Raw genomic sequence first — 14,464 nt, forward strand, 5'->3', positions numbered from 1 at the left:
CCACATTACCAAAGTCATATTTTTTTTTAGAAATCCTACCTCAATGATGTCTAAAAAAGATTAAAAATTATATAAATCTGGATAAAAATTCTAAAATCAAGAATGTAGTTTTGATGACATTTGAATGAAAATATGTGAAATTGAACATTTGTCTATGATTTCGACAACCTAGTTCAAAATCTCAATGCAATGATCCAATACAGAACTTCAATTTTTAAAACGAGGTTTTTTACCATTTTTAAGGAAAAAAACCTAGGCTATTGAAAAAAGTTTTAATTGTTTCATGTCTCGTGTTTCAGGTATCAGATCTCAGGTTTTAGGTCTCAGGTCTAAGGTCTCAGGTCTCATGTCTACAGGAGGAGAGGTTTGTGTGGTCAACCCAGAGTCTTTATGATAAGGCGTTTGGTCTCAAGTCTTTTGAGGAGAGATCAGGCCTCGAGTCGCGAAGAGGAGAAGTTTGTGTGGGAATGGAGGAGATGTCGGTTCTCAAGTCGCTAGGGGAGAATTCGGACGTCGAGTCGTAAGGATGAGAGGTTTTGCTGAAAGTGGTCTCTTTAATGTGTATTTCCTTAGAGCGCACAAGCGCGAATAGACCTCCCACTATTGAAGAATAGTGTGTTACAACAGTTCGAGGTGGGAACAAGGTCTGCGCCCCAAATGGAGTTTAGGGAGAAGGAGGTATTCACGGTGTATATCATGAGTCTTCCCATTGTACCCTTGGACCCAGAGTAGCAAACTGGGAGGACGCAGAGGCTCGCCATGCCTTGGAATACAATACGTAAACCAGGATTTACCTCCTGGATACCAACTAAAAACCCGATTTAATACACTTATCAGTGGATTGGAGGCTTTCTTACAGAGTGTCAATTATCTTTGGAAATAAATGACACAATAATGGATTCCTTATTTCTGAATTATATATGATTAATCTATAAAAAAGATTAAAATTAAAGAAAATCGATAGCAAAAATTACTAAACTCAATATAAAAAAAAGGTGGTCAGTACGTTTTTTGGAGGATAAGCGAACTGATATTCAACGAGTTCATTTACTATCAAAATATTTCAAACTGTTCAAGTTTGAGAGCCACAATTCTCAACACTCACTAGTGGTCTAGGAGTTAGCCTCCTAAACTCTCATGCTAGATGTCGTGGGTTCGATTCTCTGCTGTTTGATGAACTTTTTGTCAAATTTTCGATCGCCTCCGTAATTAATTTAGCGATTGCTGGCTGCTGCTGCTGAGCAAATGGTTACCTTTTTTGAAGCCAACGTAAGCATGATATGTTCTATGGAATAGAAAATTTTTAAACAATTTTGTTTTTTTTTTTTTGGTTTTGAGATAAGTCCTACAGGAAAAAAAATCCAATTTTTTGATACTAAATTCATCAAAATCGTGAAACCTAGAATAGGAGTTAATGTGTTAAGAACGTTTTAATGGAACATACAAATTTCCGGACATCATCGTAACTCGTCGAGCTGAGTCGATTGGTACCTATAAAGTGGGGTCTTGGGCCCTTAATTAATGATATCCCCAACTGACCGTTCCCTATGCCTTTCTGTAAGAAAGCCAAAAAAAGGTCTCAGGTCATAGGTCTCAAGTATCAGGTCTCAGAGCCCAGCCTCAGGTAATATGTCTCAGGTCCCATGTCTCAAGTCTCAGGTCTCAAGTCTCAGGTCTCATGTCTCAGTTCTCAGGTCTCATATATCTTGATTCAGGTCTCAGGTATCAAATCGTAGGTCTCAAGTCTCAGATCTCATGTCTTAAGTCTCATGTTTCAGATCTCTTGACTCAGGTCTCAGGTTTCAGGTCTCAAGTCTCTTGTGTCAGGTCTCAGGTCTCAAACCTCAGGTCTTAGGTCTCAAGTCTCAAGTCTTGTCTTAGGTCTCAATGTCATTGTCATGTTATTGTCAATGTCATATCATGTCATTCATATCAGGTCTACCCTGTCCCAACCCAAGTTAACGCGGTTTTCGGGAATAAATGCGTTTTTTACGCGGATTTTATGCACGCGGTACGCATTACTGCGTAAAAAAACCTTATTGTTCATTTTTTCTTGCGTGGATTGGTGAATTTTCAGCGTTACTAACTGAAAATCCGGTTGACAGATTGGCAGAAAATTCCGCAAAGCAGAGATATATTTCTATTAATAATAAATTATATTAAAATGATCAAAATTTGCGTTACGTGATATTCAAGAACGGTTCCCTACATGTTGAAAATAGCTGTATAAGTCATGAGTTTCAAAATGTTATGCGAAAATGCGCATGAAATATGATGATCAAAGAGAGAAACACCACCAAACCATCCAAAAATTAAAATATAATTCTAAAGTTCACAAATGACCAACTAAATTAACACCTAAAGCCACTTACCAAAATATTTTTTTTTTGTAATTTTTTTTTAAAGGACACTCACACAAAAATAGGATCTCAATAAAATCTAATGCTTCCTTGAAGAGATTCCATTAACTTAACACTAAGCGAACTTCTTTCAATGATATGATGGCTAGCATCTTACAAAAGAAAAGCTAAAACCACCAGCACACGGAAAGTGAGTTATTTTTGCCTTGATTAGGAATCGATCTCATTACCGTTGGCTTAGAAGACACAATGTTTACATTTTAAGTCACATTTATCGTGCAGCCAGATTTATGAACCAATAAAAATAAAATAAACTATGAAAAAATAAAAAGAAAAAAATAAAATGCAACCTTAAAAAGGCGTCCAAACGAAAAGTTAGTATACTTGAAATAAAAAACCAAATTACCCAATTTTAAACAACTTAAAAAAATTACGGATATTTTTAAATTATATAGTTTCGCCACCACCGAAGGGAACCAATTTGAAGTCCAATATTGTCACCGAAAGGCCTCCACCGAGCAGAAACAAATAATGCGATAAGATAGCAAAACAATACTCTCGAAACTAATCCCAGCGAACCTACCTTGAAATACTTGACAGTCTTAACTCTCAGCTCCAGGGTTGCATCCTCGTCGCAGATCATGATGGTGTGCGGGTGCTGCTGGAAGGCACTCACCGTCCACATGTGGTTGACACCCTCCTCGATGGCCTTGTACAGGGCGAAAGCTTTGTGGGCCCCGATGATCATGATCATCACTTCCCGTGCATCCATCACGGTTCCCACTCCGACGGTAAGGGCCTGTTTCGGCACCTTTGAGATGTCGTTTCCGAAAAATCGTGCATTTGCCTCCAGGGTATCTTGGGCCAGGGTTTTTACTCGGGTTCTCGAGACCAACGACGACCCTGGCTCATTAAAGGCAATGTGGCCATCGGGACCGATTCCTCCGATGAACAGTTCAATGCCTCCGGCTTCCTTAATTTTAACTTCGAAAGCATTGCATTCAGCCACCAAATCCGGCGCATTTCCATTCAAAATGTGCACATTCACCGGATCGATGTCGATGTGCTTGAAGAAGTTGTGCCACATAAAGTAATGGTAGCTTTCCGGGTGATCCCTTGGCAGGTCGACATATTCGTCCATGTTGAAAGTCTTCACGTACTTGAAAGAGATTTTGCCCTCGTTGTGGAACTTGATTAGATACCGATACATTCCGAGCGGCGTCGAACCAGTTGGGAGCCCCAGTGTAAAGTACTTGTCCGGGCCCGGTTTAAAATCGTTGATACGTTTCATCACATACTTGGCAGACCATTCACCCACGTAGTCAGCAGTGTCCAGGATTATCAGCCGCATGATTCTGAAATTTAAATAAGAAAGGGAAAATTATAAGAAATTTTGTTTATTATTAGAAGAAAATAACGACGAATAAAATCAAAGCATTGAAAAAATCTCCTGTTTAAATACTTTAAAAATTAACAAAAATAATACTCAGTTGTCCGAATTCCTGGACATGCCTCCAGGCAGGGGAGAGAGCAGGAAGCCTATCAAATTTCCATTCATTCATGTTGGTTTGCGGTATTTTCCTGTCCAAAAATAAACGGCCGGACAAATAAGTACGCTCTGATTACAATCAGAACCGAACCGGGACTCATATTGAACGTGTCCATCAAATAACCGACGAAGGGCCGCCGCCGGAAGTCATATCATATCTCATTAATTGTAAGCCTTGGCGTTGGGAGTGTGGGACGCTTCGCTGTTGATGCGGCCTGAACTTTTAAACCTTGAATATCTTCAAGCTATTGTTAAATCAATTTTCAATTATGGTTAAAAAATTTGGAACAATTCATTGTTTTTAATCGAAAAGTTAGTTTTTTTTAAATTTTATATATGTATAAAAAATTAATAACTTTTTTCTAGAAAAACAACACCAAAACTTTTTTATGCCCAAATTCAAGTCCCACTAGTAGCACTAATGTTTCAATCAATCCATCCAAACCAGACCGATATCTGAGCCAGACCAAGCATACCTACCAGGCCGTTCGGCTGAGGAACGAACGTGTTTGTTTGCTGGAATCACGAAAGCACGGAGACACGCACGCACGCACGCACGTTCTCTCATACGCCTGAATCGCCGCATACCGCAGACAAGCTGGCTGCTGGCCAAGCCTGTAAATCACCCGGTGAATAATTCCGAAATTTGATTGATGGCAAAAAGTGATCATATTAGCTAGCCTCCCGCCGCCAACCCAAAATTGAAGGTTGACCGCAGCATGGCAACAGGACATGGGTTGACCCCGGTGTGATTCTATTATTGCAAGCTGCCCCGGTGGAGCAATAGGAAGTGTCTTGTTTTATAACATTTTATTTTAATGTTAAGTTAGTGGGATGAACCGAATATTCGGCCGAATGAATATCACCCAAAAAACGTATGGCCGAATACCAGCAAACATTTTTGTAGCTATTTTCTTGTGCTGTTTTGATATATCTACGTTTCATATACATTATAGAAAGATCGTATGAATGTTGAAAGGAGTGGAAAGTGGCAATATCCACACATCAATTTCATTTCTTTCTTAGGTGACGAAAGCTACACCAATTGGGCCTTATCCGACACCTTATTCGTACCTATCAAGACAAGAGAGCACAAGATTATGTCCGCAAGGGAGCAAAATTATTTCAAAATTTACAAACATGGCGGATTTTCTAGCATATCCGAATTAAACTGACTTCAGACATTTTATACGATCTTATCACTATGCAGTTGACGACTTGAGTTATCATTTCTGATACGATTTCATATTTGCTGCGATATTGGGCTCACCGGATATTTGAGTCAATTGGGTATCCCTAGATGACCGAACAGAAAACCAAATTGACCACATCTGCATCAGCCGGAAATGGAGAGGAGCCTTCTCGATGTCCACAACAAACGAAGCGCAGACATTGCACGACAGACGGAATAGTCGAAGAACAGTGTGGAAACAAGAATGCCTTTATCACGACGAGCCATGGTACTCTCGGCAAAGTTTGTGGAAGAAGAAGTCGGATGAAAGCGATGAAATCTCTTTCGATGATCGGAGAAAGGCGAAAGTCGGAATTGAGCAGGCATGTATTGCTGATCCACTCTTTTTTTCTATTTCTGCGATAGCTGATTTGGGCTCCCGTAGGGTACCACTGTAAAAAAATTTACAGTATTCAAGAAAAAAATTAGCATTGTTCTACATAAGGATTATTTATCGACTGAAATTAAATAGGATGAACAAGCGGAAAACATTGAAAGATGATTTAATAAAAAGTTGTCAAACAAACATGTATACCTAACATTATTATCGGATTATCTATTGTTTATAAAACAAAAAATTGTGTTTGCCTTGAGCTTGGTCAATCAGCGGTCAAAATCACGGAAACATGATTAAGAAAAAAAACTGTTTGCGATGGGGTCAATCCGCGGACAAATTCACGAAAAAAAATGAAAACCTGTAGTTGTTTAAATAAGTTTAGAGTTCGACGACACGGTAGCGATCATTCATTGAATGTTGGATTTCGTGCTATGTTTTGCAGTCGGAGTTATCCGTATAAAGTTTAACTGAAAAGCGGTTAGCGTGTAGAAAACCGTCAGATTTTATACTGATTCGACAGATTGCACAAATTTCGCAGTTATGAGTGCGCAGTCCAATTTTTTGCGATGCGAATGGTATTATTTCCTATAATAGATTATTCACCGTACACAACTCCTTTTTTTAACTTCTCATATACGATTTGTTACATTTTACTACAACATAATTGAATTCGACCTGTATATAAAGCTATCAAAGACGCATTCATCGCATCAAAAATCTTCGTCATGCCAAATTCGGTAATTCTCAGGCTATGGAAAAATGTGTTTTCAATAATGTAGATTGTTTTTTGTTTTGTCTGGGATTTTAACGCTCGTAATTAATTCAATCTCCATGAATACTAAGAATAATAATATTTCATTCCGATGACTTCATGTGTCCTCTCTTGCAAAATAATGATTTGAAGATTGATTCAAGAATTTACTTCTTAACTTTTCAATGAAATTAGTGAGTAAGAGTGAATTTTTTAACTGTGTTTACTGCTCCGGCTAGCCTACCGCACGGAAGGCTACCGTCGCGCGATTAGAAATTTTCCCAGTAACCGCAATACCGGGTTAGCCAAAGCAGCCGACCGCTTACGATATGCGGAGCTGGAAAAGGCAGTTAAAAGAGCTTGTAGAAGAAAGAAGAAAGCCTGGACAAACTCCCTAGCCGAAGAGGTAGAGAAAAAATCATTCATATATTCAATAATCAGGGAAATTCAATGGCTTATCGGCTGTCAGACTGAGCCTCGAAAAATCAGACACATTGGCATCTCTGCTAAGAACGGAACGGAAACATTCGGTTTTTGAGAGCGTTCGTTTCGATTAGAGAGAAAAAAGTTGTGTGGAGTTTTGGAAAAAGAGAGTTCGGGGACCGAAAGAAAAAGACGAATCAGTGATCAGATTACAGACTAATTTCGTGAAGGATGGATCGCGTAACGTCTCGTGAAGAAAAAAATGTGTAAGCTTTGTGACGGAAATGGCGGAATAGATGAAAAGAAAATAGGAAAGTGAGAAAATATAGAAAGACAGATGCGGAATAGATCGGTCAGTTTCGACAATGGCGCGTTCAACTACGCTGTCAGTTTTGCTTTTGAATCGAGAATGTGAAATGTGTTTTCATGGGAGATGCAGTAGATTCTTTATCGAATGATACGTCAGTTTTATTTTGATGGTGCTGGTTCGAGTTCCGTTTTGTTTAGTAAGACAAGGTGAAACGTGGACTGGATTTTCACAGCTCTTCAGGTGTTCGTGGTAGCCACAAGGGTATGAAGATTTTATTGATTACGGAACATATTGTTGGTAATTGTTTTCGTTTTAAAAATTTAATTACTGTGCGAGCATTGACTGAGAAACTTGGTTTTGAAACTGAATGTTTGAAATAAAGGGTGTCCACGATGAAATTGCCACACTATGAAATTGCTCTGACTTATAAACCGTTGGGTAGAATTTAATGAAACTTTGGGTGGATTTAGTTCAAAGTGCATTGTTTAAATTCTGCTTTTTTTATTTGGATGGATTTTAACTTCTAAAGCCTAGTCAACATGAACTGCGATTTTTGTTATGAGACGAACTTTGTCGTCTGTTGTTGTTGTTGTTGGAAACCTGAGACGGTCTCAGTGTCTCCCGAAGAAAATGGGAGACACTGAGACCGTCTCGAGACGAACCGTCTCCTAGTGTGGACTAGGCTTAAAAGTCATTCGTCCCTGTTTACATTCTGCAAGTTTAAAAGTCCTGTGATCAAAACTCGCGGAAATGAAGTCGAAAGAACAGCTCATGCGTGATAAAATCTTGCTCATTCATCACGAGAACAAGGATCTCTCTCATCGTTCCATTGCTAAAACGTTGGGAATTGCGAATTTCACGGTGTCGCAAGTGATTAAGCGGTTCGAGGAATAATTGGGCTTCGAACGTTCAAGGTACAAAAGGCCCCTAATCGCGACGAGAGGCAGAACAAATCCGCCAAAACCCGTGCCAGGAAGTTATACCTCAACATGCTGACTAAAGTTGAATGCTGCATCATGGACGACGAAACATATTTGAAGGCCGACTTCAAACAGATTCCCTGCAACCTGTTTTACACGGCCAAGGATAAGTTCAGCGTTCCGAAGCACTCAGAAGATGTCCAAATTAGCGAATAAATTCCTGGTTGGGCAAGCCATCTGCACGTGCGAGAAGCGGAGTGCACCTTTCGTGACCCAGGACACGATTAACGGACAGGTGTACATGAATGAGTGCCTCCAGAAGCGGCTGCTTCCTCTCCTGAAGGCCCACAACGTCCCAACAATCTTCTGGCCGGATTTGGCCTCATGCCACTACTTCAAGGACGTGCTGAAGTGGTATGCGGACAGTAAGGTCAATTTCGTGCCGAAAATGTTCAACCTGATTATGAAGCAGCACCTTCTTAAACGACCTAAGGTAGTGAAAACAGTCGAGGAACTGAAGAAAGTATGGGTTTACATGCAAAAAACAGTTGATTCACAGGTTGTGCAGAATCTAATGGCCGGGGTTAAAGCCAAGGTGCGGGCATTTGCGTATGGACTGTAAATAAAATACGAATAAAATGGTAAAATGAAGTTTAATAGTTATTATTCAATCCCTGAGAATTTGATGGTCATCGGATGAAAACTCGAATTTTGCGAATCAATATTGTGTGTGGCGATTTCATCGTGGGCACCCTTTAGACGGAGATGGCGATCCAGTTCTATTTATGTGAGACTTTTTTTGAGTTCGACTAAGGAGGAACGTATTCTTATAGATCCAAGGCCTCGAGGTGATACATCGAAAAATGGCTTTCTAGTACATACCCCTGAGAGGGGTAGTACCACTAACTGGGAGGTACAAACCCTTGAAAAGGGCAGTACCATGAAGAGGTACAAATCCCTAAGAGGGGCAGTTCCATAAAAAGTTACAAACCCCTGGGTGGGGCAGTACCATGCAATAAGAGGTAGAGATACCTGAGAGAGGCAGTACCATGCAATGAGAAGCACAAACCCCCTAGAGGGGCAGTACCATTGAATTGGAGGTACAAACTCCTGAGAGGGGCAGTACCATAAAATGTGCGATACAAATAAAGTACCGTGAAATTAGAGGGGCGATCCCCTGAAAGGGGCTGATTTCTTCTTTGAAAAATTGAGAATAAACAATGGGTTATTAAAAAGGGCCTAGGATGAAATGGAGGAGTAATTAATCAAAAAAAAAAAGAAAAATACACACACTGAGAAAAGATGAGAACGCGATTTGCAAAGACGTGCTTCACTGGAATCCAGCTGAGCGTCGAAAAAGAGGCAGGCTCAAAAGCGCGTTGACGAAAACCTTGGCTGGCAGCAAGTGAAGACGCTGGCTCCGGATCGCCAGCAGTGGAGATCTTTTATCTCAGAACAATGCGTTGGACAATCGGCGCCGGACCATTAGGTAGGTAGGTAAAAAAAAACATATTTCAAAACCAATTCAATTTGTCAATTTTCAACGGAAATGATAAAAAAGAACATCAAAACGCATTGAAACGGTATCAGCATTTTAAATGCAATATTAAAAATAAAATTAGACATTAATCTTTAACATGAAAAATAAGCTAGAGTAAATAAGCTTTGAATGGTGTCTCCTTTAAGAGTTATGGAAGAAATAATGGCAACAAGACTCATTTTTTGCATCGAAAACAAAAATTGGTTGAACAACTCTTTTTACATCCTAAATAAAACTACAAGGATGCTTTCAAACAACATCAACATACGATGATTTGTTTTAAAACTGTCTAGTAGACTAACAAAAGTTAATTTGAAAAGAAAACTGATCAGATATGTTAAATCTAGTTTCCTTACGAAGGTAATAGAAAATTGAGTTCAGTTTTTTTACAATTACTTCATTAGAAGTTTTGAAACACAGACGGACGGATTTTTGAAATTTTTGACATTTATGTCTATTTTATCATTTTTGTTATTTTTGCCATTTTTTTTTCATTCTTGCCATTTTTATTTTTTTTTTGTCATTTTTGTCATTGATGATTTTGTTATTTTGTAATTTTTGATAATTTTGTCATTTTTGCCGATTTTGTCATTTTTGTCATCTTGTCATTTTTGTCATCTTTGCCAATTTTGTCATTTTTGACATATTGGTCATTTTTGTCATTTTTGCCATTTTCGTCATTTTCGTCTCTTTTGTTATTTTCGTGATTTTTGTTATTTTTGTCATTCTTCACATTATTGTTATTAATGTCATTATCGTCATTTTCGTTATTTTTGTCATTTTTTTTGTCATTTTTGTCATTTTTTTAATTTTTGTCATTTTTTTTTTCATTTTTAATTTTTTTTTTTCATTTTTTCATTTTTTTTTCATTTTTCCATTTTTTTTTTCATTTTTGTCATGTTTTCATTTTACAACTTCAATAGTCATTTTTGTCATTATTGTCATTTTTGTTAATTTTGCCGTTTTTGTCATTTTTGTAATTTTTGTCATTTTTATAATTTTTGTCATATTTTTTCCTTTTTTTATTTTTGTCATTTTTGTCATTCTTGTCATATTTGTCATTTTCGTCTCTTTTATTATTTTCGTCATTTTTGTGATTCTTTTCATTACTGTTTTTATTGTTACCATCGCCATTTTTGTCATTTTCGTCATTTTTGTCATTATGGTCATTTTTGTAATTTTTTTTTTATCATTTTCGTCGTTTTTGCCATTTTTGTCATTTTTTCCATTTTTGTCATTTTTTCATTTTTGTCATTTCTGACATTAATGTAATTTTTGTTATTTTTGTCATTTTTGTCACTTATGTCATTTTCGTCATTTTCGTCACTTTTGTTATATTCGTCATTTTTGCTATTATTGTCATTATCGTCTTTTTTGTCTTTTTCGTATTTTTTTGTAATTTTTGTCATTATTTCCATTTGAGTCATTTTTGTCATTTCTGTTATTTTTGTCAGTTTTGTCCTTTTTGTAATTTTGTCATTTATGTCATTATTGTAATTTTCGTAATTTTTGGTCATTTTTGTCATTTTTTCATTTTACATTATTGTAGTCATTTTTGTCATTATTGTAGTTTTTGTTAATTTTGCCAGTTTTGTAATTTTTGTTATTTTTGTAATTTTTGTCATTTTTGTCATATTTTTCCAGTTTTTTATTTTTGTCATTTTTAATCATTCTGTCATTTTCGTCATATTCGTCTGTTTTGTTGTTTTCGTCATTTTTGTTATTTTTGTCATTCTTTGTATTATTGTTATTATTGTCATTATCGTCATTTTTGTCATTTTCGTCATTTTTGTCGTTTTTGTCATTTTTTTTGTTACTTTTGTCATTTTTGTTATTTACGCCACTTTTGTCAGTTTTGTTATTTTTGTCATTTTTTTTTTCATTTAAGTCATTGTAGTCATTTTTGTTATTTTTGTCATTTTGGTCATTTACGTCATTTTTGTCATTTTTTTCTATGTCATTTTCGTCGTTATTGTAATTTTCGTCATTTTTGTTATTTTTTTCATTTTTGTCATTTTTGCCATTTTTGTCATTTTGTTCATTTTTGTCATTATTCTTATTTAAGTCATTTTAGTCGTTTTAATCGTTTTTGTCATTATTGTCATTTTTGTCATTCTTTTCAATTTTGTCATTTTTGTTATTTTGTCATTTTTGTCATTTTTTTTAAATATTTGTCTTTTTTGTCATTTTTGTCATTTTTGCCATTTTTGTTATTTTTTGTCATTTTTGTCATTTTTGCCATTTTTGTTATTTTTTGTCATTTTTGTCATTTTTGTCATTTTCTTCATTTGGTTTTTATTTAGAGAAAACGATTATTTTAAAAATCTTTGATTAAACACCGGCATTAGTTTAAAAAAAAAAAACCTTCACTTTGCAGCATCATGACACACTCAAGCCTTCCAACTGGCACTTAAACCAATTTTCTCCTAAAATAAAGCACATAAACCATGGGTGGGTTCCCACAAAATTGAATCATTTACACGGTTAAACCGAATCGGCGCCCCCATCACATGTCGGTCGGTATTTATTTAATTGAAATAATTGAATTGGTTGGTACCTGAACCTGCAACCTGGCTCCCTGACCACCCTGATGCTTCAGTCAATTCGATTCATTGACTAGCCCGGAGTTCATCATCAATTCGCCAAAATAAGACACATTCGCTGACACTGTTAATGATAGAGAGACAGACACATTTCTGTGGTCGGAAATCAAATTTACATTTCATTTGTGGGTTTCGAACATCGAAATCGAGAACACCCTTGAATACGTGTCGGATGAAATTCGACTTCTCATCGATTGGGATCATCCACAGTGTCGTTAAACTTTTGCGAATGGGTTTGTTTACATTTTGATCAGTTTATTTTGTTTTGTGGAATTCTTCCCTGTTATCAAATTAAGCCTGTAAACATCCCTGGTTAGAGATTTCGAATGTGGGTCACGTACAGCCTGATAACTGGCAGAAGTTGATTAAAGTTTTTCTGTTCTTTTAGAATCGAATGCGAATGTTGATTGGGCTAAAAAAAACGGAAAATTAAACATAATGGAGCCGTTTTTAAGATGTTAACTTTGTTGACTTCTTTCGATCAAGCGTATTTTAGAAAATTAAATTTTTGTAAGGGAAGCAACACCACGGGTAATTTAACCATGCATTACTGCGATAGGTTTTCATCAGCCCAGACAAAGATTATTATTCAAAGGCAGATCACAAGTGTCACACATCCCTTTAACTGTTTGGAAACAAATGCCGTCACGTCTTTCTTATACCAGTAACACATTCCACTAAGCACCTGCAGCAACGTTGGAAACTGATATCATCTTCTATTTACCTGTGTCAATATCGTGTGTGTGGCCAAAAACAACAAAGAACTTTGTTGCCAAAAATTCACAAAGCGTGTCTACTCATCTGTCTCGCTAGAGCCAGAGAGCCAATGCAACTCAAACAAAAACTTTCACTGGAGCCACCCACAAACACTTACCGACAAAGTTTTCGGCACAAATTATCCTAATCGACCGAACAGAACTTTTGCATCTGCTAATAACAACTGTTTCTGTATTCTAGTTTTTCCTTCTGTTTTATCTATTTGAATGTGTCCAGAGGCAACCAAAAAATAAATAATAAAATATTCTGCACCAGATGCTTCTCCCTTCTAGCCGGTTTTAAGTTTTTCGACTTGAACCGACCAGTTGATTGTGGGAACTGACGGCTAGCTGACTACTGAATGAAAGTCATCTCTCCTCGACTTCAACAACCACTTGCTGCTGCAGCTGGACTTGTGGACTGATTCTTATTATCAATTTGGAACGCCACATTGCACAGTGGTTTAAAACGCGAAAAACGTGATCATGGGCTTTTTGATGCCTTAGATGTCAAAATAGCTTAATGACATGTTCTACAATGTTTCATTATTTTCAATTGCGCATATTTTGTCATCATTATTTTTCTGATCGATCCACCTAAAAGTGAGATATTTTTTTTATTTTTTGAATTTGACATCCAATCAAAATGATGAGTTCAGAAAACTTGTAGACAATACAATTTTAAAAAACTTTGTAAAAAACTTTGGAGCTGTATCTTTCAAAACAGCAGATTTATAGACATTTTTCTAAAAACTAACCTCAAAAAACGAAATTTTCGTTTAACTTTTTTCAAAGCGACTTTCGAGTCTTACTTTATATGAAAGAGTTGTAACAATTGTAAAAGTGCACAACTTTATTGAAGGTGTCAAGTTTCTATCTTGACGTTAAATGGTACTTTTTGTGTAATTACGTTTTAAAATTGCATATTTTCATTGATCCATATCTCAAAAAGTTGCAAACTTATGAAAACAAAATTATATGCATTTGAAAGGCACATTCTTAAGCTTTAATGAACATATAGTTTCATTTGTATGTATCAGGTTTTACTACTAAAATCATTTGTCTGAAAGATGGTAGTTTTGAAGATTTTATTAAGCCAGCCTGGCAATCTCTTGCTTTTTAGCAAAAGGAAGGATGAAATCTTTTTTTTTTTTCTATTCCTACCGTTGACAAGTGAAGACGATAGTCCTTAATTTGTTAAGATTGAAGAGTTGGCCCTGTATAGAAGCGTTAGTTCCATTTGAGTTAGTAAATCATTTATCTGAAAGACCTGATGGCAATACAGCAAGGCGTTTTTTTCAAGAATCTAAAAAATCTGCAGAAATCACTATAGAGTACGATTTTGTTTTTCTGTACTAACTTTTAATATTTAACGTATAGATTTAGAAGTTATCCAACGATGTGGTGCTATTCTGCAAGTTTTGGCTTCTGGCCAGAAAATAAATGTGGAAAAATTCGATAAGTTTTTTAAGGAAACGGCCATGAAACTAGTCAATTTGTATCCGTGGTATTATACACCCGCAGCAGTTCACAAAATTTTATTTCATGGGGCTCAAATCGTGAAACACTTTTTAATACCCATTGGGCAATTATCCGAAGACGCTCAAGAGTCCAGGAATAAGGATATTCGAAATTTTAGAGAACATCACACTCGAAAATTTTCAAGGCAAGCAACAAACATCGAC

The 14,464-nt window shown here is 36.5% G+C and overlaps 1 protein-coding gene across 5 annotated transcripts in view; it reads right to left on the reverse strand.

Moving 5' to 3' along the window:
- LOC129745221 (glucosamine-6-phosphate isomerase) overlaps positions 1-14,464 on the reverse strand; it is a 36,471-nt gene that overhangs the window by 12,232 nt on the left and 9,775 nt on the right. For 4 of the 5 annotated variants that reach the window (XM_055738159.1, XM_055738158.1, XM_055738157.1 and 1 more), the window contains exon 2: positions 2,944-3,715. In XM_055738159.1, coding sequence (XP_055594134.1) covers positions 2,944-3,711 — 768 coding nt within the window. In that variant the 5' untranslated portion in view covers positions 3,712-3,715. Of the gene's footprint in view, positions 1-2,943; positions 3,716-12,898; positions 13,162-14,464 lie in introns of those variants that run through there. The other variant, XM_055738155.1, reaches the window with a different exon arrangement.

This window comes from Uranotaenia lowii, chromosome 2 (genome assembly GCF_029784155.1).
Source record: "Uranotaenia lowii strain MFRU-FL chromosome 2, ASM2978415v1, whole genome shotgun sequence".
Taxonomy (NCBI): Eukaryota; Metazoa; Arthropoda; class Insecta; order Diptera; family Culicidae; genus Uranotaenia; species Uranotaenia lowii.